The sequence below is a fragment of the Hyaena hyaena genome, unplaced genomic scaffold (genome assembly GCF_003009895.1).
Source record: "Hyaena hyaena isolate Hyena2069 unplaced genomic scaffold, ASM300989v1 scaffold_304, whole genome shotgun sequence".
In the NCBI taxonomy this organism is placed as follows: Eukaryota; Metazoa; Chordata; class Mammalia; order Carnivora; family Hyaenidae; genus Hyaena; species Hyaena hyaena.
This window is the reverse complement of record NW_024080937.1, coordinates 478,360-505,557: the sequence shown is the minus strand read 5'-3', so window position 1 is coordinate 505,557 and position 27,198 is coordinate 478,360. Positions and strand designations below refer to the sequence as shown.

The following is a 27,198-nucleotide window of genomic DNA, read 5'->3' as shown; positions in this document are numbered from 1 at the left end:
GGCCCTTGTTGTTTTGGCTGGAAGCGCTCGGCGGAGTTTCAGAGAAAGTCTGGGCTGAAACCGGAGCCGGCCCGAACGTGGGAAGGGGAGGAGGAAAGGAAGAGGGGACGGGGAGGCCGGGAGAGGGAGGGATCGGGACCGGGGGCCGGGCCGCTCTGACCCTGCAGCGCGCCCCGCGGTGGGGGAGGCGGCCCGGGAGGAGCGTGAGGGGACGGGACAGTGGGGTCGGTCCCCGGAGCCGAGCAGCCGAGCGCCTTGTTCCTCCGCCGCTCCCCGCCCTCTCCGGCGGCGGCACGAACGGACCCACCCTCAGGCGGGACTTGCGCCCTGCCCTGCGCCCGCCGCCCAGCGACGCCCCGCGCTTCGCCGCCACCCGGGCGGCTCCTTGCGTGGCCCAGGACGAGACCCTCGCGGCTTCTCTCTTTATTCTGTGCCCGCCGCTTCCCCGGCGCCGCCGGGAAGTGACCCACCCTCTCCAGAGGAGGGGGCAGGAGAGGATCTCGCCGGGCGCACCGAAGCCGAGAGGGGCGAGCCAGAGTGGGCGCCACGCGGGGCATTGTGTGAGTGTGAGTGTATGTGTGTGTGCGCGCGTGCAACGTAGTGTCTGTTTCGGAAAGAGCTCTGGGGAGGTCCTTTTCCTAGGGGGCGGAGCGCAGGGGACCGAGGCTCGACTCCGTGCCGGGGCGCAGTGCCGCTGAGCCCGAGCGCTGCTGAGGCGGCCGGCGGGACGGCGCGCGTGGCGGCTAGGCGGGCGCGCTGAGAGGAGGCCGGGGCGCCCTCGGCTCGGCGGCGACCCCTGCCCGGAGGTGGCGGCCTTGACGGCGCTACCCGCCGCTGTTCACGTCCGCGGACCCGCGCGGGAGACACTCGGACACGCAGAGCCAGCGCGCCGCGGAGCGTCCCGTCTGCCCCGGCGGCGCCTCGGGAGAGCGAGGTCCCAGCCTGTCTGCGCCGGCGGCAGGCGTCGGCTGTGTCGGGAGCGCGCCCGCCCGCCCGCCCCTCCGCTGCCCGGCCCGGAGCCGGAGAGGCGCGCACGATGAGCGGCGGCGAAGTGGTCTGCTCGGGATGGCTCCGCAAGTCCCCCCCGGAGAAGAAGTTGAAGCGTTATGTAAGTAGAGCTCCGGCCGCCGCTCCGTGGGCCTCCGCGCCCGCACCCCTGCCCTGGTCGCGCGTGGGACGGGCTCCTCAACCTCGTCCCCCATCTGCTTCCCCTCAGCCCCTTCCTCGGCGGGCTCGGGACCGAAGCTGTCCACTCACGCCCTGGCCTCCCTTCTCTCTGCCCGCTAACTTTCTTCCTCCAGATTCCAGACGGCCTGCTTCGCGGGCCTCATCGGCCCGTGGGAGGCCCCGGGATTTCCACCGAATGCCTGCTGCGTGTGTTTATTATTCCTTGTAGCGGAGGTCAGGGGAAGAGATTCTCCTGTCTTTATATCTGCGTTTCATCGCACTGGGGCTGCTCTATACTGAATTTCCCGCAGTGGGAAAACCGCTGAGGTTTTAGTCAGCAACCCTGTGCTCCGCTCTCCAGTCTTCCCCCCTCGAGGCGCGTTGCGTGCGGGAGGCTGTGGTATTAGAAACCAGCATCCCCGATCCGTGCAAAAGAGAAAGAAAAGTTACTACGCGCCCTGCCGTTTGCTTAGCGAGGGTTCGCATTTTCGCGGTTTTGAATACTGGGACTGTGGAGTTTGGCCGGAGAGTCTTGGCAGTTCGCTGCGAGAGGAGGGCGCTGGGGGGAGCCTGGCGGCTGGTGTTCGGGCGCCTTGGACGCGCTGTCAAGCCTCGCGGGGGGCGGGGGGGGGGGACAGCTGCGGCCAGTAGAATTTCTGTGTGTTGTGGTCCTTTTCCAGGCCACCAGGGTTACACAAATGGCATGTGTGTAATTGATACAAGATGCTGATTGTGTGTTGGGTCATTTTAGCTGTTAAAAATATTCCTTGAAAGAACCAACCTTACTTTGGTGGAAATCTGTGTTCTCTTCAGGGGTCCAGAATCTTCCCTCCGTCTCACCCATTGGTTCTTTTGTCGCTGCCCCTTGCGAAGGAAAGAAATGACACGTTGTCCTGGCATATGGAGCCATTGTTTTTTCTAGCACTGTGTGTTTTCAAAAGTAAAATGTATGCCCCGTTAAATATAAATTCACGGTCAGTGCCAGCACTTCCAATGGAACTTGCATCTCGTTGAAGGATATTTACACCCCATATTAGAGCCCAAATTAATCCTATTAGTCACTGCTTGGATGGTGAAGTGCAATATTTAATTTCACCGATTCACCAATGGGTTTCTGGTTCATCTTCTGCCAGCCTTTGTTATAGACAAGTAATTCTCATTTACTTGATGCCACATATCCGAAGAAAGTTCTCCAGAAATCTTGAGCCTTTCTAAATCCTGTCTCTTTGTATTTAAAACAGTTTACCTGAATATTCTGGTAAATGCCGACCGTCTTGCAAAATTTGGGGGAGGCAGTGGTTTTTTTCAGTTCTTGGTTCTAAAAAAGGGTGTGTGTGTGTGTGTGTGTGTGTGTGTGTGTGTGTGTGTGTGTAAGAAGAGGGAGTAGGGAGAGAGGTGTGTTTATTTTGAGAGGCACAGGTTAGGCAACACATAGACCTAAGTAGGTTCTGGGAAGAAACTAAAGGATAGTACATTTGCCAGAAAAGGCAGTGATTATAGAGATTTAATGCATTCTTGGACATGGTTGGTTTATGGCTCTCTCAAAAGATGCCTAGCACTGGACTAGGCACCATAAGATTAGAAAATACAGTAGGGAAAAAACCTTGCCCTTTGGGCTTGCAATTAAATGTACTATAACCTCGGATGAAAATCAGCCTAAAAGATTGTCTTAACAAGGGTAAAGAAAATGAAAAGTCCAAATTAAAAAAAAAAAGTATTATATTTTATTTGATCATTACAACAGTTTTATGAGGTAGTTATTATTTCTCTTTTATAGATGAGAAAACAGTTTCGGTATCTAGAATATGCCACAGATAGGATTTGAACCCAGATCTGCCTTACTGGGCTATGAAAGGGTAATGACTGTAATCTAGTTCATTTCAAGTGGAGTGCAGACGGAATCCTCTCTAAAGCTCCTTTCTGATTATAGCTTTCTAGGAGTCTATGAATATTAGTTTAGAATGCAAGGAAGAGGCGAGCTAGGCATCAGATGTGCAATGCTAAAGAAACATAAGACCCTTGAAGCAGTTTTCTGAGTCTTCGGGGAAATGAGACAAGAATATGAAAAAGTGAGCCAACAACATAAAGTGGTTTCAGATTGTGTGCCCAAGCTGTTATTTATTTTTCTAAATAGATGTTTTGAGGAACAGGCTCAGTGTAGTCCGAAACCGTGGGAATACTTCAGAGACAGAGCAGGATCCCTAAGTTGTGTTTTCAACAAGGGGAAGAGTATGCTTTACAGCTCGGGGGCAGGTGGGGACTTTTCTTGCCTGGCTGAGCATTAGTGTTTTCTTTGTACATGGATGTGGCCCAGGAAGACAGTGTGCAGGGTGCTACCGGAATTTAAAGGGTCCCTGAGGATGACTGGAATATTACAAGTTAAAATGAGGTTGTTCTTCTATTGGAGCTGTCAGTTTGGTTGCCCAGATTTAGACCCAGATTTTTGATCTTTTGGCTTTGGTATTCAATTCAGATTGTTTTTGCTAAGCTAGCTTTGACCCTCAAAGACATTCATATATACATGATTTCCTATGCTTGTTTTCTTTTCATATAAAATCTTTATGAAGGGGCGCCTGGGTGGCTCAGTCAGTTAAGCGTCAGACTTCAGCTTAGGTCATGATCTCATGGTTCGTGGGTTTGAGCCCGGTGTTGGGCCTCATGCTGACAGCTTGGGACCTGGAGCCTGCTTCCAATTCTGTGTCTCCCTCTCTCTCTGCCCCTTTCCTGCTCAAGCTCTGTCTCTCAAAAATAAATAAATGTTAAAAAAATTCTTTTAAATCTTTATGAAAATAAAGGTTAAAAGGAAACATTGTTGGCTATCCAATACGCAAAATGTTACTTGATAATGGTTTTTAATGAATGAATTTGCTGTGAAAAGATATCTTGGATGAGTGGTACTGTTAATTGTTAAATGAGACATCAGGGACTTTGAGCATTGATTCTGTTGGGGAACATTTGGCCCACGGGATTTTGACAGTTGTCTTGCTGTTTACAGTATTTATAGGGTATTTCAGACATTGATTAAGATGATCCTTAAGGGCTTTTATGTGATAAAAAATTGTTTTAGTTTTATCGTTAAAGTCATTTCACGTTATGGTCCCGTTGCATTCCCTTTACATCTCCATTTTATGTTTACTCTTGCAGAGTCAACTTACACAGCATTGTTGTCTTTGCACACTAGTGTGTTCATCTTATATGAAAGCTTTTCTTGAATTTCCTAAAGAGAGTAAAAGGGACATAAAAGAGATGAATGGTGGAGTAGTGAGTAGTTCCTCTAGCCGTTTCATCTTGTTTTATTTTCTTTCTATATTTATTTGCAAAAGAATAAGAACCTCTTGTATGTGTTTCATTCTCTGTCAATTTTTTGAAGTCTACTTAAAGTGGAGGTGAAAATGCTCATGCTTTCTTTCAATTTTGTGACTACTGTGTTTAGGTTTTTGTCCTGTGTTATATATTAAACAGCTGCTTTTTTACTTTAAGGACCTGAATGGAATCATTTACAGATCACCATCACTAGGGTTACAGAGAACAAGTAAACTCTTGGTAATATGCGTTAAACAGTGATGCTCAGTTTTTTTAAAAGAGTTATTTAAAGACAAATCAGATGCTTGAAATAATGGTAGGATTTTCATCAGGACTTGAACTTTCAGCTGAGATAAAATGTAAGTCTGAAAACAAAGGATTGATTGAAGCCAGCTGGCTATCACCATATTACTGTAGGGGGAGCTTCCCTATAGCCTGCCTCATCTCTGGACACCAAATTTGCACTCCCCCACGGCCCAGCCATCAGCACTGGGCAGGTGTGCAGTCTCAGCAGGAGAACCTACTTCTGAGGCTAGGCCAAGGTGGCATCTTAGCTGCCAGCCAGCCTGGGAGTAAGACCTTGGCCAGTTCTTGGGTGTGTAATCTGCACCCAGCTTGGGCTCCACTCTTTAGCTGTCAGTTAATAGGAGGGTTCTTGTCTGGACTTCCAGAACATGCCCCTGGTTTTTGGAAATGGGCCTAGAAACAGAAATAGCCTCTTCCTCTGGGTGGGCATCTGACACCTTACATGATGGAAAGGGACACAGACAGGCAGGCTGTCCTTTTCAGTAGTTTCACTACAGCAAATGGGACTGTGATGTCTGGAAGCTCTTCTAGCACCTTTTTTTTTTTTCTTCTAATTACCAGTAGCAATCAAGGGATTCTGAAGCTTTTGCTTATAGTGACTGAAGGAGCGTAATTATTCTGTTGAAGGAATTTTTTTTTTTCTGGAAAACTTCACTTTCGTAAACATTCCATTCAAATTCTTAATGTTTTCTTTTTACCTTTTCTAATGTGGCAGGAACACTTTCTATTAACAAAGATCATCAACTACCAATTACATTAAGCCTTTATGACAGGTAATAATAGTTCATTCTTTCATTTTGTCTGGACTTAATGATGAGTACAGAATTCTCCATGTAAAACTTGCCAGATTCTTAAGTCTGATTGTTGCCTTTAGGGATTTAAAATAACCATTAGGGGGGCGGCGCCTGGGTGGCTCAGTTGGTTAAGCTTCTGACTTTGGCTGAGGTCACCATCTCACGGTTCCTGGGGTTCGAGCCCCGCATCGGGCTCTGTGCTGCCAGCTGGCTTGGAGCCTGGAGCCTGTTTCGGATTCTATGTCTCCCTCTCTCTCTGACCCTCCCCTGCTCATGCTGTCTCTCTCTCTCAGAAATAAATAAAAAACATTAAAAAAAAATAGGAAATTCTGTCAGTTTGAAAGTGGTTTTAGAATTGTGTTTTAAAAATTGGTTTTTAAGTTTTTTTAAAAGATCAGTTTTTAAAAAGATGACAAGAGTTATACTTGGATAATCTGGTTGCTAGCCGAATTGGTTATTTCTGTGTGCTTTGTCATTATTGACTCTGTTTTAAAAATAAGAAAGATAAAATGACAAAGCCCTTTTTATGACTAAAATTTCATATTTTGTAGTCAACATAAAATGTAGATAAGATCATGATGATTTGCAGATTGAGGAAGTTTAAGAGGTGACAGATTCAGAACTTTGTCATCATTCCTACTTTTCTTACAGAAGCTAACACAGGAGCAGAGACATCACAGCAAGTAGACTACTGCTTTAATTTTGATGTGTTTTGGGGGTAAATTGTGCTTCTGTGGAAGGAAACTTGGACTGTCAGGACCTAGGATTCGACTTGACTTTGCCATTATCCACCTGATACTTTGACCAGTCTGATCCTCAGTTTCCTCATCTGTAAAATGGGGAACTGTTGTAAAGATCTATATTCTAAACTCTTGTGGCTTAACATTACTTTGATATTTGCTTGGAAGTGAGAGTCACAGTGAGGAGCTTCTTAGTAGGCCTCTTCTTTTTGGAAATAAATTTTAACTTCTTGTTCATCTTAAATGGTTTAGTGGATTTATTAGGAACTGCTTAAGCAGAGTTCTTTGGGGCCCCTCCAAGGTTTGCTTTAACAGAACATAGGCTCACTGAGCACGGGCCTGCTGCGTCCTGCTGCAGGTGCCATGGCTGTGACTCTAGCACCCAGAGCAGTGCCTGGCGCAGAATAGAGGAGCAACAAGTACCTGTTGACTGAATAAACAGGTATTTCTGGAGCTTTTGTAATATGTCCTGTGTGGAATACAATGGAGGGAAAGGCCCACTCCCTGCCCTCAAGGAGTTTCTAATCTATTTGTGAAGACAAGCTGTAAATGCACCTACATTTAAATCATTTTACAAGACATATGTTATAAGGCCATATATGATTACTTGCCAGATGAATGATTCAGATAATAATTGCTTAAGAGTTCAGACTGGGAGGGAATGGAAGGGGGCTGCCAGGGAAGACTTCACAGACGAATTTTCAGGCTCTGTTCTTGGAAGAACTGAGGTACTGCTGGCAGAAATAGCAAATCCTGAGGGAAGCCTGGTTTTAAAGGAAGAACGAAGACTTTGTGTTGAGTTTAGACATCCTAGTGAAGGGAACGCCTTTCCGAACACCTCAGTTTCAAGCATGGAGTTTAGATGTCAGCTGTAACATCTAGTTTGAGAAGTTTCTGTTTCTGCCATGACCTAATGCTCCTGATGGCATCCTGACCGCAAGTGAGTTTTATGTGTCAGACTAGAAACAAACAAAACAACTCCGTTTGGTCACCTGAGCTTATTCAAATTCCAGGGGACATGTGTTATTTAAGATTTCTTTATGTCTGTTTTGAGCTAAATAATTCATTCTGGCAAGCGTTTAGTTTACAACAGAGAGGGAGCATGTTCTGGTGGGAGGGAGAATAAAAGAGCCTTTGATTCGTTTGCTCCTGAGTCCCAGCAGGAGGGCCAGCGCTGCCTTGGGCTAGTGTCTTATTTTGGAGTTTGGAAGCCATCTTAGCCCAGCTGTGTGAGTGCCAGCTAGTGTTGGAGGAAAGAGAAGAACACCACTGGGTCTCATTAAACCCCCTCTGACTGTTGATGGAAGGGGTTCTCTCATTTCACATTCCTCACGTTAACATGGTGGCTAACTTCCACCAACTTGGAGCTTCATCTGAATTTGCCATTTGAACTTTGGCTTGAACGTCACAACGTTTCTGTGTGACTCCTTTTATCTCCCTGTGTGGATTTGAGTACAGGAAACTTATCAAGTCACAGGTCTTTTTTTTTTCCTCCCCTCTTTGGCTACAAGCACAAATGAAATTAGCATTCTTTTCTTCTTTTAGATTACTCCTGGGGAAGAGTGGTTCTTTGTACAGTGGATTTCCACATCCTTTAAATAAGTAGCCTCTTCAATTGCCAACTAGATGGCTGGGATGTCTTACTGAATAGTAGGTGGCAGTTCAGGCCTGTGGAATTACTGGGAAAAGTCACTTTAGGAACTGGGCATTTTTGACCATTCCAGGCTTGTACATGTGAACACCTTAATACAAGAATAACTGAGCTGGAAAAGAAAGTCTTTTATACTTTAAGCAGTTCTTTTATTCATATGTACAAAATTCTCCTTGACTGAAGAAAAGAATTCTCATTGCTAAATGCATATGAAATAGAACTCAGCAGCTTTTGACCCTCTCATAGCCTGCTTTGTAAAAAATAGTTAACACTGTGCACCGAAATACACGTTTGGTTGTTATCTCTGTTACATTCGCTCTTGAAGCGTTCTGATTACAACTTGTAGCTGCCAAGCCCCGTCCTGCAGTATTTATCTGGAACAAAAATTTTCCATGTGGTTGTTTTTAGCAGAGCTGCTATATGCAAACTGCACATGAAGATGTAAGTTACAAAGAAATAGAGCTTCCAGAAGAGGAAATGTGAGTTATCTTAAATTTTTTTCTACCATTTGATTGTTCTTTCCTTTCTGTGTATTTCAGAAATTTTTATCATCTTTCTAAACTGGGTTTTATTTTTATATACTGGAAAGAATGCCAAATTCACCACGAGTTTTTCTTATGGTGGTGTGTCTTTTTCTCATCTTTTTACTTTGAATTCATACTTGGCCTAAAAAATTCCTGTGTATTCAAAAAGAAATGAAAAATGTCCTAAAAGGAAAAAAAAAAACAAATGGCTACATTGTTCCATGAATTAAAAACAATATACCAGAGAGTCCAAACATGAGTCCAAACATCTCTTTTCAATGTAAAAATCTTAGGTCATTTTTTTTAAAGGAAGAAAAATACTAAACTTTGCTTTAACTATCCTGTTCATTGTTTTTCTTTTCCCTTTATAGTTTTTCTTTGACTCATATAGTTTACAGTTTTTGAACATAGTTTTATATATTCTTTAAGAATGGCACTCATGGAAAAAGAAAACATCAAAATTCCACTTTACATTTCAAGAAAAAAGTGAGAGGAAGGCATCCATCCTGTGGTCTGAAGAGGGGGAAAAATGACCATTAATGCCAAGGCTTTGTACATTACTTTCCTGTTGCTTGGTTATGTTGACTATTTGTTGGTATTGTCCAGAGATATTTAGCTATTATACATGAAATGAGCAGGTAAGTATAATATTAATCAAGAGGTTTGCTTTTGTGAAATAAAGACGTAGGACAGTAGCTATCAGGAGAAGGTTTGAGAATTCAGTCTGTCGTTGTTGTTGTTTTTTATTTTTGTTCTGTTTTTAGTTTATTTTTATTTTATTTTTTTTAGTAATCTCCAAACCCATTCGGAGGCTCAAACTCACAACCCCGAGATCGAGTCGTTTGCTCTACCAACTGAGCCAGCCAGGCACACCCCTTTATTTTTATTTTTAATACATCAATTAACCAGTTGCTGTAACATTTTATTTGCTAACTTTTTTTAAGTGGGAGAAAGGTAAAAGCACTCCTTGTCCTGTGGGTCTCTGTCTAACTTGCTCTTTTTCTCTTTGTTTTCACTTCTTTCTCTGTAATGTAAGCCCTGCCACCAGTATCACAGAGTATTTGTGTTAGAATCTTTACACATACATTCTTTCCTCTTTTCTCTAAAAGTGGGGAGTTATTTCTGTCCCTGTAATGTGGTAATCAGGACTGGGAACAATAATGTTCCACCCAGCATGCAGATTGTTTTTCTCTCCTGAAATGCAGTTTTTAGTTACTACTGTATTGGGAAATGTGGTCAGGCCACTTTCCGCGTAGCAGATCTCCTCCCTGAGGTGACTACCTGATGAAAGAATTAAGTACCTAGTGTGCTTTTCTCAACTCCAGTCCATCACACATTCCCTTTAGTGCCTTGGCCAGAGTCAGAGCAGCCAAGGATGAAAGTGTTTCTGGTAGAGGGATGACCATTTGATTAGCAGGAGAGGAGTTTTAATCTTGCACTCTTGAAAGAAACGCTCCCTCCAGTGTTTTGAATTCCAGTGGTGTTAGGTAGAACTTGAAGAGGAATGATCACCTCATTCAGTTAAGGAGGTATTATTTGAACCCCCTTCCCTCTGGCAGTTATAATCAACCCTGTGGCAAAGTTAAAATTGACCCTGAAGTTGTGTAGGAGTATTAAATTTTACAAGTTCTCCCTGACAGTTTCAGGTTTAAATATTTGAAGTGTTGAGAAAAGGTAAAAGGAAATACTGAACTGGTAAGAATGCAAACTATTTGGGAAGGTAATTTGATCCTAGTGATGCTGTTACATAAAACCAAAGCCTTCTGAGTAATCTTCATTTGGTATATAGGTCATTTATCTCCAAAGAACGGGGTGCAAAATTAAACTGGTGCTGTTGAATGGTATTCTTTCTTTTTCTTCATTTAATAGCCGAAAAGTAAATAGGAAAAGAAAGCTTAATATATTTAATATATTTTTCTAGATGATTTTCATAATGACCCACAGTATACACAGGTGAAGGTGTGTACACATGATCTCCTTACAAAGAAAATTTGCTTTCATTTATCATTCTTTAGTGTTTGTAATAGGATATTACTTGCAAGAGGACAAAGATAGCATTTGTTCTCTGTGTCTAAATGTACAGTGTGATATTTTGCATGATCTCTTGAGCAGCATGATCAAATAATTATAGAGTTTTAAACCTAAATACATAAACCGTCTAGTTTGTGGTTTCTCAACCTTTCTAACCCATTTCTCTCTCAGGTATTGTTTGGATGTCCTTTGGCTTTTAAATGCAAAGGATTTGGATTTCTGTGATCACCAAAACAATAGCTGTTTTTCACAAATCTCCTTCCCTAGTCAAGAATCCATCCTCCTCATTTTATAGGGAGTGAAAAATTAGCCTCTGGGAGACTGATTTGTCCCAGTTCATACATGTTTACCAATTGTTCTGGCAGAGCCAGATATCTCACCTCTTGGGTCACATCCTTTAGTCACTGAGGGAATACCCGCTATGAACAAGGTACTGTGAAGAATTCCGAAGAGGACCAAGAAGGCACTGTCTTCATTTTTCGGGAGTTTATATGCTACATAGGATGCACTCAGTATTGCAAATTATATTATTATCATAATTGCAAATTATATTATTATATTGTTTGAGACAAGACTCTAGAAGAATTTAGCGGAAGGAGGTAACCTCAGGAGCACTGGGAAAGCTTAATGAAGGTGGTAAGAGATTTCTTACCAAGACCTTAAATGGTGGATTCCATTTTCAAAGATGGAGCTGGAGTGAGACTCTTTTTATTCCTCCTTTTCTAGCCTGACTCTTGAGTGGGCTTTGACCAGTTGACTGCTCCTTCTTCCTCACCTGCCACTCATTTCATAATGGAATAGAGCCTGGGTCCTTTTCCACTATCCTTACCTAATCAGTTCCTGCTGAGATCTCCAATGACTCCAGGTTGCCAAATCCAGCAGAACTAGATTTGAACTTTATAGCTCTTACTTTTCATGGATCTTCTGACTACATTGTTAGAGAGATGACCAGTCCTTTTTTTCAAAATCTGTTTCTTTCCCATGTCTTCCTGATACCGGGCTCAGGCTCCTTATATGTGGGAGTTCTTCAGTATTCTAGTGCTAGCCCTGGATGGCCTCTTCTCCCCTTACATGCTGTTAGTGGTTCATCATCCGATGTGAATTTGTGACCCCCTATGAAAACTTGATGAAAGCTCTCAGCTCTCAGTTTCTGCAGAATTCTTACAAACTTATACGTAAATGTTATCATAGCCTTGAATATTTTCTAAAATTTTAAAGCCCATCTCTGGATCTTAAGCGGCCCTGAATTATACACAGATGCTTTGAAGGTATTATCAATCCATTTCTCCACATTTGTGGATCTAACTGCTTAGATTGCCGACTGTTTAGGTTCCCCACAGCAACTCAGACTCAGCATGTCCACACCAGGTCTTATCATCCTCTCACTCAAGCTGGTCCTCTCACTGTTCCCTCAGCCAGTCACTCTAACATCCCTGGTCTTTTGTCTTAAACCAGAGGTGTTCTGTGTTGTTCTTCCCTCATTTTCCACAGCCAGTGACAAGTCCTGTCAGTTTTACCTCCCAGACCTCTTTTTTTAATGTTTGTTTATTTGGTTTGAGAGAGAGAGAGGTATGTGAGTGGGGAAGGGGCAGAGAGGAAGAGAGAGAGAGAGAGAGAGAGAGAGAGAGAGAATGCCAAGCAGGTCTGTGCTGTTAGCACAGAGCCTGACATGGGGCTCAGTCCCATGAACTATAAAATCATGACCTGAGCCAAGATCAAGAGTTAGATGCCCAACCTACTGAGCCACCAGGTGCCTCCACCTCTCAAATTTCTCTTGATTTAATTGACCTTTGCTACCCAAGGTGCCTTTTGCCTTTCTTCTGGATTGCTCTAGAAACTAGCGGCCTCTACCCTTCCATTCTTCCACTTCCCCTCCAAACTGACTCCATTGAGGCAGCCAGAATGGCCTTCTGAAACACAGTCTGAGAATGCTGCTCCCCAGATTGCAGCTGCTCTGCCATGTCCCTTTGTCCTTAGGAGCAGCCAGACCTCTTCTCTCAGCTTGCAAGGCCTGCTGTGATGAGGTGCCTGCGTGTGCCTCCCAGTGTTTGTTGCTGCCTTCTCACTCTTGCCCTTTGCTTCAGCTTACTGAACTTCCGCGTCCGAGGCCGTGGGGCCGATGTGGCCTTTGCCCATGGTCTTCTCTTCTCTGGGAGCTCTTGGTCCTTGCCTGTCTGCTGTCACAGCCAGGCCAACTTCTGCTTGTTCTCTGCCCCCGAAGCCTCCTCTGAACTTCCCCCACCACCATTACTCTCAACATAGACCTAGTGGGCTGTGAGCATCTGTTAAAAAAATTGTACTTTGCATCTGTGTCACTGTGAAAATGGATATGTTTCAAGCTGGTGTGGTTATTATATTCATTTTTTATTTAGATTTTAAAAGAAATTAATGTAAAAACACTTTCTCTGGGCTTCTAAAAGTCTCATGGGCCCTAGCTCTGTGCCTCCTGGGCCTGATGGATATGTTGGCCCTTTTAGATGGGCATAAATACCTTGCGCCTACTCAGTTATTTTATTGTGTGTCCCTTTCATAATGGCTTGGATAGCTTATTAAAACAATGTTAAGATTTTGTGTTTTAGCCCCTGGTAATAGAAACATTTATGGAAAAATAGGGTGATATACTCAAAAGTATATATTTTAGATTTATATTTAAAAGCAGAAATGGTAAGTTTTTTATGATGTCAAAAACATGTTGTGTGAGCTTTTTACTAATATGAATTTTTCTTCATGATGTTTCTGCATGGAACAGTGGTTTTTAGTGGGAGTAGGGAGGTAATTTTGCCCCAAGAGGGGGCATTTGAGAATGCCTGGAGACATTTTTAGTTGTCAAAACTGGGGGTACTAGGGGCGCCTGGGTGGCTTAGTCGGTTAAGCGTCCGACTTTCACTTAGGTCATGATCTCGTGGTTCGTGGGTTCGAGCCCCGTTTCGGGCTCTGTGCTGACTGCCAGCTCAGAGCCTGGAGCCTGTTTCAGTCTGTGACTCCCTCTCTCTCTGACCCTCCCCTGCTCACGCTGTCTCTCTCTCTCTCTCTCTCCTAGAAATGAATAAAACATTTTAAAAAAACAAACAAACAAAAAAACTGGGGGTACTAGTGGCTGCTAGTAAGTAGAGGCAGGGATGCTATTAAACATTCTGCATTGCATAGGACAACTCCAATAACAACGAATTATCTAGCCCAAAATATCAGTAGTGATGAAGTTGAGAAACCCTTATGTAGACTAATTCTTCATAAAGCTTAGTTTCTACATGTGTTTGGTTTAGTTTATTTCTCTATGTGCCCATTAGAAACTATACAGGTGACCCCTGAACAACATGCCTTTGAATCAAATGGGTCTGCTCAGACATGGAATTTTTTCAGTGACTGTATTGCAAAATTTTTGGAGATTTGCAATAATTTGAAAAACAAACCACGTGGCCTGGAATACCGAAAAAAGAAGAAAAAGGATCTGTTGTAAGGATGTAGTATATAATACTTATAACCAAATGTGTTTCAGTCGATGAGTTTATTGCTAAGGCATCAGGTCATCAGGAGGCTCTCAGTAAAATTTTGGAGGAGTCAAGAAGTTGTATGCAAGATTTTCACTTGCCCAGATGGTTGACACCCCTAATAATCCCCGTGTTTTTGAGGGGTCAACTGTATTTCAGGTATAGGATTCTGTTGTAGCTCTGGAGCCAAACTTTTTTTTTTTTTTTAACCTCAGTAAGGTTGAGAACAGTCACTGGGATAGCTGAGCTTGTGAACACATCAGAAGCTGCTGCCTAGTAACCTTTCACCAGGGTTTATTTGATAGACAGAATCTCTCTCAAATGGTCTGTTGTCATTCAAATCATTACCCAAATACTCGTTTTTGTCCTTGCTAATTCTAGCCAGAATACAATCAATCGTTGTCTGGGTGGGGAGGGGGATGTTGAGTCATTTATTCATGATTTTTATTACCTCTTGGCTTGAATATCCTCATTCATTGTTCATAAGCCGCCCAGCTTGTTTACTTTTTATAAATTACATGTAATCAGTCCTCTTGCAGGTCTGGCTACTGTAATTGGCAGTAGCCACAGAGCAGGGCTGACGAGTCTGCATTTGTGCTGATGTCTCACATTCAGCTCATGTTCCACTCTCCATGCTTTCTTGCCTCTTCCACCTGCTTTTTAAAAGGAAGGTGAAGAAAGAATTGCCATTATGTTCTCTCTTCTCAGATGCTCTGATGGTACTTGTTTATAGTTAGTTGAGTCCTCGTGTCTTGGGAAGACTTAAGGGCTTGGGGCAGTCATCCTTAAACTTTTTCAGCATGTGTAACAATCCCCTGGCTAACTTTTAACATGAGGATTCTTGAGCCCTACCCACCTTCTGATATTTAGTAAATTTAGGTAGAAGTCCAGAATACTTTTTAACTCACGTCCCTTCTGATTCTCATGTAGGTGATCCCTTAAATTATACTTAGAGAAATCCTGAGTTGGGCATGGAGGGAAAAAGGGAAAAGGAAGAAAATCCAATAGAAGTAAATACATATAAAGAGTGGGATGATAGAAAGGCAAGAACCAAAACTCAGAAAGTAACTTTAGCCTCTCTACTGTCAGATACGGGAAATATGCTGCAGTTCTGTGTGTTTACTGTTTTCTAGCAGTGATTTAGATCAAACTGTCCTCTAAAGAGAATATATTTAGTGGAAGACAAAAGTGACAGGGAAATTTTAAAAAGGTTAGTATGTGAGAAAGTACCTAACTTAGACGCTCCAAAGACATTATTAAATCAAGGAAGGTATTATGTAACTATAGACTTAAAAAAGAATGTGCATTCCCAAATCAAGAGTTTATGAATGACTGGAAGACAAAGGAAGAAAGGTGAAGAAGGATTAGCTCTTCACCAGAAGTTCTGGTTATTCTGGTTTTTGGATTTGAAAGCATATTATTAAAATACGGTCTAGATTTCCTAGAATAGTTCTAATTTCAAATACCCTTTCCCATTGTCCTTATTATTCATGTCTTGTTCACCCTAATTTTGGTTAGTTGAGATGTGGTCGATTTATAAAGGAGCACCGAAGCATTATACGCCACTAAAGAAGTTCTTTTGTTTTTCAGTGTGTGTGTGTGTGTGTGTGTGTGTGTGTGTGTGTGTGTCTCTGTGTGTGTATGAGTGTTTAATCTGTATATTCTAATTTCTCTCTTTAAATCTAAACTTTGATTTTGAAGTCCATTTTAGAGAAAGAGAACAAGAGAGACAGATAAGACAGACTCTATTTAGAAAACGTCAAGAAGTGGACTAGTTTAGTTGGAAGTGGTTATTTAGTCTTAGCAGAGGAATGAAATAAAGCACTTAGTTTATTTCTGGCTGCCTACTGAACTTAGTCCATTTCTAGAAAGCTATCTCTGTTTTGTTTTGTTTTTTTTTGGCATAGGAGTTCCTTAGGGCGACTTTATGATTCTATTCATTTACCTTACGGAAAGCTTGTGACACCCCCCTCCCCATCTCCACCCGAAGTAAAAGGATTTTGGAGAGTTACTTACAAAATGGTGGCTATCAGATTTTGTTAAATCATTCTTTCTTTATTTTGTTCCAACTATATCTGTGTCAGTGTGCATTTTTCCATGCTAGGAACCCAGGCTATTGTAAAACTTTTCACCATTATGGTATCGTATTGACTGGCTTGCTAATCTTTTCCTCCCTCTCTTTTACCATCCTTCATGCTCTCTTTTTTCTCCACTTACTTGCTCAGGAATACTTCAGCCTCTTATGGACTCTGTGCATCTGCTCACAGGATCTTATAGAATCTCCACATCTGCTTTGTAAGTGTCGAGTATCATTACTGTTATTATATGAAGTGCCTACCACACCCTCTCATTGCACTGTGAGTCCAAGTATGTTTGGTTAGTAGATCACTTGGCTCCTGAGGTGAGAGTAGTAAGGGCTGTTGCTGGATATGGTGGAGCCCCAGAACCAGCCTCTGCCACTTAGGCTGGCAATCAAGAAAGGCTAGACTCCTGGGACATCTACTCTGTGCAAAGAATTGAAAGCAGGACTCACGACTAGCTGTCTTCGTTGCAGGTGACCTTATTTCCTTGCTTTCCTGTACTTTTTAAGCATGCTTGGTAAACCTCTTTTCTTAGGAGTCTCTTAATATTTCTAATTTTTTCAGATTTTTTCTCTATAATTTATTCCAATCCATATGTTAGATAGATGTTTCAGTGAATATTTATATTTGCTGAAAATAAGGAATGAACGCTCTTAGGGAGAACTATAACATTAAGTAGCCATACAAGTGCAGCATTAAAAAAAATACAGCTTATAACATTTCAGTGGGAGCATTTTAACTTAAAATTTTCTGGTTTGGGTTTAACTTGGAAAATACATTGTAAAATCTTAGGTAAGCAAATTTATTACCCTTTATAAGTTCTTAGAGGCAAATTTTCTTTAATAATTATATATGATTTATTATAAAAGTTAATCTACATATTTAGCCTTATAATAATTTTATATTTACTTATATTTTATTGGGAAATGTACACAGATGGGTTTAAAATTTATAGTACGTTGGCACCTTGGTTACTTATTTGTTTTAAGGTACGGTTGTTAATACTTACATGTATTTAAATGTTTACTATTTCCCTACTAATTTCAATGATTTTTAAGCAATTCATGATACTCTTTTATGATAGGTTTTGTACATACTAAATTTTTGAGGAAATTAGCTTTTATTCCTAAGTTGGAGAAACAGTACTTGTTGAGAAACCCATGTTTTTACTGAGGTAAATTGGAACATGAATATTGAAATATTTTTGCTCTTTCAAATAAGGTTCTAGCCTTGAAAACATTCATGTATGTTTTCAAAGGGAATCTGTTATGTTTCCAAAGCAGAATGCATTTTTATAACTTTGGGATTTTTATTGAAAACCTTAGGGAGAAGAAAATGACTCAAGAAGGATAAACTCCAGGTTTTCTTAACATAGTGAAAGGAAAAACACTTTTATTACTCTTCCTATTCCTAATGAGAAAAAAATGAGGCCCTAGGCAGTTGAAGCTAGGAAATACCCTGAGTCCAAGGCCAGCTGGTTTCGGCAGACAGAGGCGTGAGCGCAAGCTTCTGACCAGTGCCATTCCCACCTGCCATTGCTCCCTCTGTGTGCAGTAGGTGCGTGTAATTTCTCACATTCAGACACTTGGACATTGTGAGAGCATTTTTGTTGTCCCTGAGAGCGGCGGCGATATGGTAAATTCACCCCCATCTCCCTTTTTTAAGTTCTTATTTTTAATTACAGAAAACACAAACCATAATATTTACCCACTCTTACCCCTTTTTAGGTGCACAGTTCAGTAACATCGAATATATTTCCATTGTTGTGCCACTCCGGTGTTTCTTGCCTCTCTGTCTAATCTGTATAGCTTTGGGAACCTTGGAAGGGGCTTTATATCAGCACCATCTGGGAAGGTTGTACACCTCACCTATGTTTACTCCTTCCTTGTAGTAGGAAGTTAATTATGTGGGATTTGCTCACCTGAGCCACGCAGAGGATCCTACTTTAATGTTCATTTGGAAATCCCATACCCCTTTCGGCCCCTGAGGAAAAATTCTTTCCTGATCTAGAGTCAGTGTTGAGTTTAATCCTGAGCATATGAGAATGAGTCACCCTGGGTAAGTATGTAATCCCATTTATACCTTCCTTCCACCCTCCCTTTAATTTTTAAACTTAAGATACTAGATCCTGATTTCCTGCGTAAGGTCTGGTGACTGGAGGACTAATTAGGGACCGGGCAATGTTGAGTTTTTTTTTTGTTTTTTTTTTTTGAGACCAGCACTTTCTGTTCTACTGAAAATGAGGCTCTATGGTCCAAGTTTTAAAATTCAGACTATGTGTGGAATGTTTGTGTGGATGAAAAACAAGTTAAAAGCTTTTTTGGGAGGCAGGAGGAAAGAAGAATGAAAATTTTAAGGTAGTCAGATTTTGTGGGGGAAGATTTTGATATTTTTAGGATTCATACAAACCAAAGATGACTGACTAGTTGCTCTGTGATTTCTTTATGTACACAAAACAATACTTGATTTTGGGCTAAAGGGATATTGTTGGAGAGGTGTATTAACTGATAACTGAGTTCCGTTTTTGATTTCAGTTACTGTTACCTATACAGTGTGTAACCACTGCTTTCATTTCTTTATAGAATGAAAAATATTTCACTGAGAAATTGTTTTTAAAAAATACTTGTGAAGTACTTTGGAATCTTCACGGTACTTGGAATGTGGTACTTAAAGAATATAAATCATTAACATTTATATTTTAATACACACGGATGTATATGCGAGTAGGAGTGACTTGAACCTCACAATATCCATTTTTAAAGACAGCATACATTTGAACAAGCCATTCTCCCTAAATGCTTATTTTAAAATTGGCAGTGGTTTAGCCAGCAGTCAGTAATCTCACATAGCAAGTGTTTGGCACGCCTGTTTTAACCTGTACAGGTTCACTTCACACAAAGAAAGGGAGGGTGGGGTTACATGGTGGAAGCACCACGTTAGCCTCATTAACATATTTTGAATAACTGTATTTGGACATTTGCCAGCTAAGCTAGGCTATTTGGATGCCTGCCAAATGAGCAGTGGGAACTTCTGAGAGGCCTGTAGAGATTTGAGCCTGTAAAATGTTTACTTTTTCTTCTTGGAAGGGAAACATTTTAGAAGTTGCTATTAAGGATATTTCCCTTACTCTCCCAACAGAACAGCTTCCCCACCCCCTACCCCCAAATATTTGTTTATTTTTGAGAGAGAGAGAGTGAGAGAGAGTGCGCGCGCATGAGCACGTGCACGTGCGTGGAGGAGCAGAGGGAGGAAGACAGAGGATCTGAGATGGGCTCTGTGCTGAGAGCAGAGAGCCTGATGTGGGGCTCGAATTCACACACTGAGAGATCATGACCTGAGCTGAAGTCTGATGCTTAACCTACTGAGCCACTCAGGTGCCCCTTCCCCATTTTTTTTTCCTTTTTAATACTTCAGAAATTTGAGATCTCTTCCCACCGCCTTTGTGTATTGTTTTTGGAATATGTACTTTAGGATTTGTCTCAGAATTACCTTTGGTAATCTCTCCTGGATTAGATTGAGTTCCTACTCTGCCTGTCTTTAGTCTTTGCAAAATTAGTCCTAAAGCTCCTTCTGTGAGTTGAGCTGGAGAACCTCTTCTGCAGGCTTATCATGTGAACACAAATGGTTGGAACAGGACAGACGGGATAAGCTAGGGTGCATGTAGAGTCAACTCCTACCCAGTGGATGCTTGGATGATAAAGCTGACAGGCTGGCCCGGCCCTATAGAATACAGAAATGGTCTTTACAAGGTTCTAGCTTTGTGGCCTGCAACTGTGTCCAGAAATTTTTTTTTTTTTTTTTTTACTTTGTGTTGACACCTGGCTGAAACCACAACTTGGGGCTCTAAAACTAGTTAAGGGAGTAGTCAGCTAAAACCAGGGATTCTCAGATATTGTGATGTAGCAGATTTTAAGGGTAAGACAATGAGGCAGCACATATGCTTCGTTCTGAAGTTCTTATTTTGTGGGCCAGGTAAGGGGCATATCAGAGTACCAGGGAGCTTTTTCAAAACCATTCACCTTGATTGTTTTCCCCTGTTCACTTACTGCAGTAAAGGGCCAAACGACAATGTAGTGAGGGGGAACTTGAATCTACAATCTGTTGAAACCATGGGTGGTTTCCATAGTTGAGACCAGTTTGTGAACCTGCCCCTTACTCTTTGAAACATACATACAGCCTGGTAACACCAACTTGCACTGCTTCTGTGAAAGATTTTGAAATAATATGTTAAGTGTACATTTAATAGGCTTGCCAAAAGAGGGTTTTTTGTTTTTTTTTTTCCTGCTTGGAGCTTTTTTTCCCCCTTATCTCGTCAAAGGTAGTTCTTAAGACTGACTTTTTAAAATCACACACAAAAAAACAGGAAAGAACACACTTGGTTATAGCTATTAAAAAAAAAAACTTTAAAAAAAAAATGAGAACCTAGGGAAGAACTCTGGTACATTAAGTCAAGCCCTAAATTTTTAAGTAGTATTATAATGAGCATATATATTTATATTTTATATGCCAGTCATGTATGTGTATATAAATATATATGCTTTTAAATATCTAGGCTGAAGTTACCGCATTTCAACTAGCTTTTGTTGAACTTCATTGATTTACTTGTAATTATGTGAATAATGTGTGTGATTTATATATTTATAAAATCACTATCTACTCTTAACCTATTATATAAATACAACTGGGTCTTCGTAGTTTTTTTTCTAGTTGATTCATAACAGCCTGTTTAAAAGAAAAAATTTGTAGGTGATTATAATCATGAAGTGTAATGTAGGGTTAATGAGTACCTTTGATCATCACTTCAGTATTTATCTTTTTTATCATAAAATGTTAAATACTGTGTTTGTGGAGTTTCTCTCTTGTGTCAGTGTATTGTGTTATGGGAACACTTAAAGAATTTTACCAGTTCAGTATTTCGTACATGTTTAACATCTCTGAGGGTGGTAGATATAAAATCTATTTCTCAAACAAGTACATGCATGAAACAATTTATTCAGGTCCTGTAACAACACTAGTGAAACTTGAGTTCTGGCACTAGCCCCACATTTAAGCTAGGGTGCGTGCGTGCGTGTGTGTGTGTGTGTGTGAAAAAGATACTCATCATTGATGGTTTCTTTAGAATGTGTTAATATTTTAGGTCCAAAAATGAGTCATTTAGTAAGTATATCAGATTTTAAAAACTAAATGAAATGTAAATGTTGACTTTTGGGTCCCTTTTAATTAATTTTAGTGACCCACTGGGTGGTATTTGTGGGAATACATACAATAATTTCTTCATTGGTTTTTGCATTCTCCATATTTTAGTTTCAAAGTGCTGGGAATGAAATGTGAACGAAGAGGCTATTTTCAGGTATAGTGAGGTTTAGCTCATTTAACCATTGCTCTGTCTTATCCCCTGTTAGGTGCTCCCCAGTTCCCTGGCATATTTACATATTATATAATCCAGACTGGTTTGTCCTGTTTGGTAGGTTTGTTATAAACTGCAGAGCTAAGTAAATGTGTGATAACATTTTAAATGGCATTAGAAGTTAAACAGTACTTGAGGAGTGATGGAGCAGAGGGCCCCAGCTGTCAGGTGCCCCAGGGCCGGCCTTCTTTCGGGCTGTTTCCGTTTTCTTGTGGGTAACAGGAAATAAACACGAAACTGTAGTAATGCCTGGCAAGAGGACCACTCCTTTTTGCAGATGACATACCACATGCATTTCTGATACTGAAAATGTCTTACTCTGAAAGTAGGTGTTGACTGTGTCCATTAATGACTTGTGTACATAGGCAAAAACCAACAAATCAAACTGGTAGAATCATTTTCATCTGTTTGTGCCCAGTATGAAAACAGTGAAGGAGGAAGGTAACTAGGTGGGCTTTGTTCCGTTCCTCCTTCAGTGTATAGTGAGAGAACGTTTCCAAATGCTTTGCGGTGAGCATTTCTTATGGCTGCACACTACTGGGTTAAGTCATAAACTCGGGAGCTTAATTTATCCTGAATTTATAGGACTATTGGGTTTTCTAAAGCATCCTCTGACCTTATGAAAGGTATTCATTTCATGTGAGTACTCTAAACCCTCTGTAGGGCTGTGTCCCCTTGAGCAATGAGTATGTCCTTCTTATGTTCACTCATGGTCAGGCCCGCAGCTGGAAACTGGGATCTCATGGTGGGTGTGGAGGTGTTTCCTGGAATGCCTCTCCCCTCTGTACAGGGCCTCTTTGAGATTTGCAGAGGTTTCTAGTGCCTCAGGGTGCTTGTCAAACTTACAGTGGATGGTGGTAGTGACAACCTCCCCCCTGCCATGCTCCACACTCCAACCCCTCTACTCTCTCACCTCTGGGGACCCTAACATAGAAGATCTCAGTTTAACAGCAACCTGCTTTTTCCTTGTGAGTCCATGCTTAGTTTGAAGTATGCCAAAAGAGGTTCTCATTTCTGTAGGCCAGGCAGGTTGCAGCCTGCTTGCATTTTTTATTTAGTATCTGGTTAATAATAATTTTAGAGCATAGAAGAGGAAATGGCTCATTTATGAATGTTGTATAAAGCTCTGTGGCCTTGTGCAAAAGATCTAACTTCACTTGAATCATACCTTATAGAGAGAATCTGCATTTGTGCATTTGTGAGTAGATTCACCAGCCTGTGTGCTAGTCTGAAATAATGAGGGGTCAGGATCACCCCACATTTAGCACATACACTTATTTTATTTATTTTTATTTTATTTTGTTTTATTATTATTTACAAATTTGAATCCAAGTTAGTTAATATACAGTGTAATAATGGTTTCAGGAATAGATTTTAGTGATTCATCACTCACATATAACACCCAGTGTTTATCCCAACAGGTGCTCTCCTTAATGCCCATCACCCATTTAGCCCATCCCCTCCCTTAACACCCCCAGCAACCCTCAGTTTGTTCTCTGTATTTAAGAGCCTCTTATGGTTTGCCTTCTTCTCTGTTTCTATCTTATTTTTCCTTCCCTTCCCCTATGTTCATCTGTTATGTTTCTTGAATTCTACATATGAATGAAATCATATATCTTTATTTCTCTGACTGACTTATTTTGCTTAGCATAATACACTCCAGTTCCACCCATGTTGTTGCAAATGACAAGATTTCATTCTTTTTGATTGCTGAATAGTATTCCATTGTATGTGTATATATACATATATGTATATGCGTATATATTTGTGTGTGTGTATATATTGTGTATATGCATATATGTGTGTGTGTGTGTGTGTGTGTATCATATCTTTATTCAACAGTCAGTGGACATTTGCACTCTTTCCGCAGTTTGTCTAGCACATACATTTTAAAAAAAAAAAATCAGAACTCAGAGCTAGGAAAATTTTCAGAAAGTTCACATTCTTCTGATTCTGATTTTTTTTACATTATTTTTGCTCTTTTAAATTTGCTTTTATTGTTTGAAATCAGAGATGCATTTTTTAAATTCTAACTTTTTATTTTGGAACTGAAGATTTAAAACTTACATCTGTGGAATTACCATCTTCCAGTGGTTAGTTATTGGAGTTTATAATCACAAGATTGTGAGACCTTTAGAGGATAAAATGGAAAATAAAGTTAGGTTTAGACAAGGAATTCTACTTGGATATTGCAAAAATAGAAGAAAAAAAGGGAATGAATAACTGGCAACACAAACCCGTTTTCCTGTAAGTTCCTTTTTCCCAATCCTTTGCCATCATGCTAAAAAAAGTTTTCTTGCAAGTTGATTTTTCTCAGAATCCGGCTGCTTACTGTTAGTAAGAATTTTTTTCATGTGCCAGAGTTTTGTTTTTCATGTGATTTCTGCAGTAATTTGGGTCTTACTGAAAATATTTTTTAAGTGCAGTGGCAAAAGTTCTTGATAATAAGCCAAAAGGAAAATTTAATATGGACTTCTGTACAGTTTAGTTATAGTGATTAGGGGACATTAAATACATTATCCAAGGTGAGTGAAGTTAAATTATTATAGGAGAAATAATTCTAATTGAAGAAGAACTATGAGTGCTTATTTCCAGTTTCAGAAATTACATTTTTCAGTTTCTACCTGGTCTTTTCCTCCAAGGATGCATATCTTTAAGATTTTTCTATCAGGCTAACACAAGGTGATACTACTAACTGAGCCAGCTTAATGGGATGACATCATAGTTTCCTTGGGAATAATTAAGCAGAGTAAAAATTCAAGTTTTTAAGAGGGCGTGAATGAACTTCTTGAGCCTAATGATACTTTTAAGTACTTTAAAGATACTCTGAAGTAACCGAATGCTTTTAAGGGGATAGCTAGTGTTCTGCATCTCTCAGTCTGATAGGAAAAAGGAAATCATGTTTTAGATACTACTGCTAAAACAGCATGTGATTTTCATCCTGTTATTCCTTTTAAGAAATGATTTCAGAAATGGTCAAGAACATCTTGTTCAGCAGCTCACTCTGACTCCCTTACTTACTGGGAGGCTCTCACTACATTTGTTTGCTTTATAAATCTTACAGTGGCCTTTGACCAAAAGTAATAAAATGTTACCTGACCTGTTATATCAGTCAGGATTCTCAGTTGTAAGCAACAAAAACCCTGGCTAACTTCATGAGAAAAGGAGTTTATTAAAGATACTAAGTAGCACAGGCCTCTGTGGGAAAGCTGAGAACCTAGCGTAGAAGCACATCAGTCAGGAACTCCCTCCCCTCCAGGGAGCACATCATCCCTGCCTCACAGGGCCAGGACCAGAGGCCCTGTGTCTCATATGCTAGATACTGAACACTGCCATAGCTGCCTCTGGAAGCTGCATTTGCTGCCCAAACCCAGAGCCAGGTTTTGTACAGTTCTGATTTCTTGCGGTTTCTTAAGATTCAAAATCTGGAATGAGTTTGTTGGAGCCAGTGTACCTGATTGTATATGTGCGCTCTGTTGCATGGCAGCTAAGAAACCAGTTATCTGGAATTTTATGCCTTTGTAGTTGTTAGGGTTAATGATTTTGCAAAGATAGGGAGGGGCTCAGATGCTGGACGTCCTGAAAGAATCCTTATAAGCCTACAATTCCAGGCATATTGGGAGTAGAGGTAGAAGGATTCAAAATAAGGACAACAGGGGCGCCCGGGTGGCTTACTCAGGTAAGCATACGACTGTTGATTTTGGCTCAGGTCATGATCTCACGGTTTGTGAGTTGAGCCCCACATCCAGCTCTACACTGACAGTGTAGAGCCTGCTTGGGATTCTCTCTCTCTCCCTCTCTTTGCCCCTCCCCAACTGTACTGTCTCTCTCTCTCTCTCAATGAATAAATTAAACTTAAAAAAAAAATAAGGACAACTGCCTTCCTACAGAACTTAAAATGTCTGCTAATAATAGGTATGAGGAAGAAATGTCATTTTTCAGTATTCTCATCTCAGCTTCCACAGGTGTGAAAGCAAGTACTCTGTTTATTAAACAGCTGTTATGTGCTGGGTGGTGATTTTTTTTTTTAATTTTATCTCTATTCCATACAACAGCCTTGAAAAGTAGACATTATTGCCCCTATTTTTACAGGTAAAGAAACTGGTGTTCCAAAGTAACTTCCCCCAATTACATAACTGGTATAAGTCGGTGCTGAAATTCGAATTCATTTGTGTCTGTTCCAGAACTACTCTTCTTTCTACTCTTCCAGCTTTCCTCCTTCCAGAAGTTTTGTGAAAGCGTACATATGGCCTCTCTGATTTAAACCAGGATTTTTGTGGGTGCTTCTGCATTGTTTCCCTTAACCTAGTAGTTATCATTTATCATGAGTTGGGAGACCCTCCTAGGCTTAGGAGAGTGACTGGGGCTAGAGCTGCAGCTTTGGGAATGATAAGTATCCCTGGGTGCTTTGGACATCTATACGGTCTTCCTGGAAGAATCTGTTGAGTGAGAGAAGAGATGGTGAGACCTTGCAGAACTCTGGTTTGGCAGGTGGATCAGGAGGAGAGGAAGCAGCAAAAGACACAGTGATGTTCACTTGGTAGGAGTAGATCAGAATAGGGACGTGTTAGAAGAGTTTAAGAAGGAGGGTGTGGTTGGGAGTCAGATGCTTCAGGAATCAAAATAGGATGAGGTGGAAGATAGCCTTTGAGGTGAACTGGCCAAGCAGGAAGGTATGGCGGCCTTTCATAATTTGGAATAATATTCTCTGAATCTTACCCAGCTCTCTTAACCTACCATAAAGTGCGATGATGGAAACACCATTCTGTATTTTCGGTTCACATACTCATCAGACATGTACAGTTTTGTGTTTAAATTTTTAATTCCCTTTTACATAATGCTTTAGTAGTCGTTGAGGCCACACCCATATAATGAACAGTCCAGGAGGACTAGAGTTTTCCCTACATCCCATTCTAGAGTCACATTTATTTATTTGTTTATTTGTTTGTTTGTTTTTAAATTTTTTAATGTTTTATTTATTTGTGTGTGTGTGAGAGAGAGAGAGAGAGAGACCGCATAAGCAGGGGAGGGTCAGAGAGAGAAGGAGACACAGAATCTGAAGCAGGCTCCAGGCTCTGAGCTAGCTGCCAGCACAGAGCCCGATGTGGGGCTTGAACCCACGAACCGTGAGATCATGACCTGAGCTGAAATCGGACTCTTAACCGACTGAGCCACCCAGGTGCCCCACATTTATTTATTTAAAGGCCGTCGTGCCTCAAGAATGACTTAGACTGACTCCATATCATTCTTGTTATTTTATGTCTGCCCACATGGAAGATAATCGTCTACTTTCCTTCCTACTCAAATGGCCTTGTGAGATCTTCCAACCACTTATGCTATTTGTTTGTCTTTTTGCAAATCAGAGGAGCGTCATGTCACCTTGAACCATCCTTCTAATTAAATTTCAAAAAGGATGAGTGATTAAAATTTAGCTATTTATAGTTTATTTAATTCTTCCCTCTCTAGAAAACCTCTTTAAAGTACACAGGCCTAGGAGTAAAGTAAAAGTATTCCTGAATGGGTTATAGAAAATTATGGAGAAACTTGGAGAGGTGTTGGAGTAAATTTTAATGTCTGTAAGATTATATTTCCAGAGCAGAGTCTGTCTTGGATGAGCCCTGAGCAGGACAGCCTTATCTTGTGCTGATCACAGCACAATTTCTCCTTTGTTTTGGAGTGATGGGATTTCCCTCCTCTCAGCCCTTT

General features: G+C 41.1%; 1 protein-coding gene across 2 annotated transcripts in view; it reads left to right on the top strand.

Annotated features, from left to right (window-relative positions):
* The first annotated feature begins 786 nt into the window (after window positions 1–786).
* GAB1 (GRB2 associated binding protein 1) overlaps window positions 787–27,198 on the top strand; it is a 123,138-nt gene continuing 96,726 nt past the window's right edge. Inside the window, exon 1 of one of the 2 annotated variants that reach the window (XM_039248214.1) lies at window positions 787–1,108. In XM_039248214.1, coding sequence (XP_039104145.1) covers window positions 1,037–1,108 — 72 coding nt within the window. In that variant the 5' untranslated portion in view covers window positions 787–1,036. The remainder of the gene's footprint in view (window positions 1,109–27,198) is intronic. The other variant, XM_039248215.1, reaches the window with a different exon arrangement.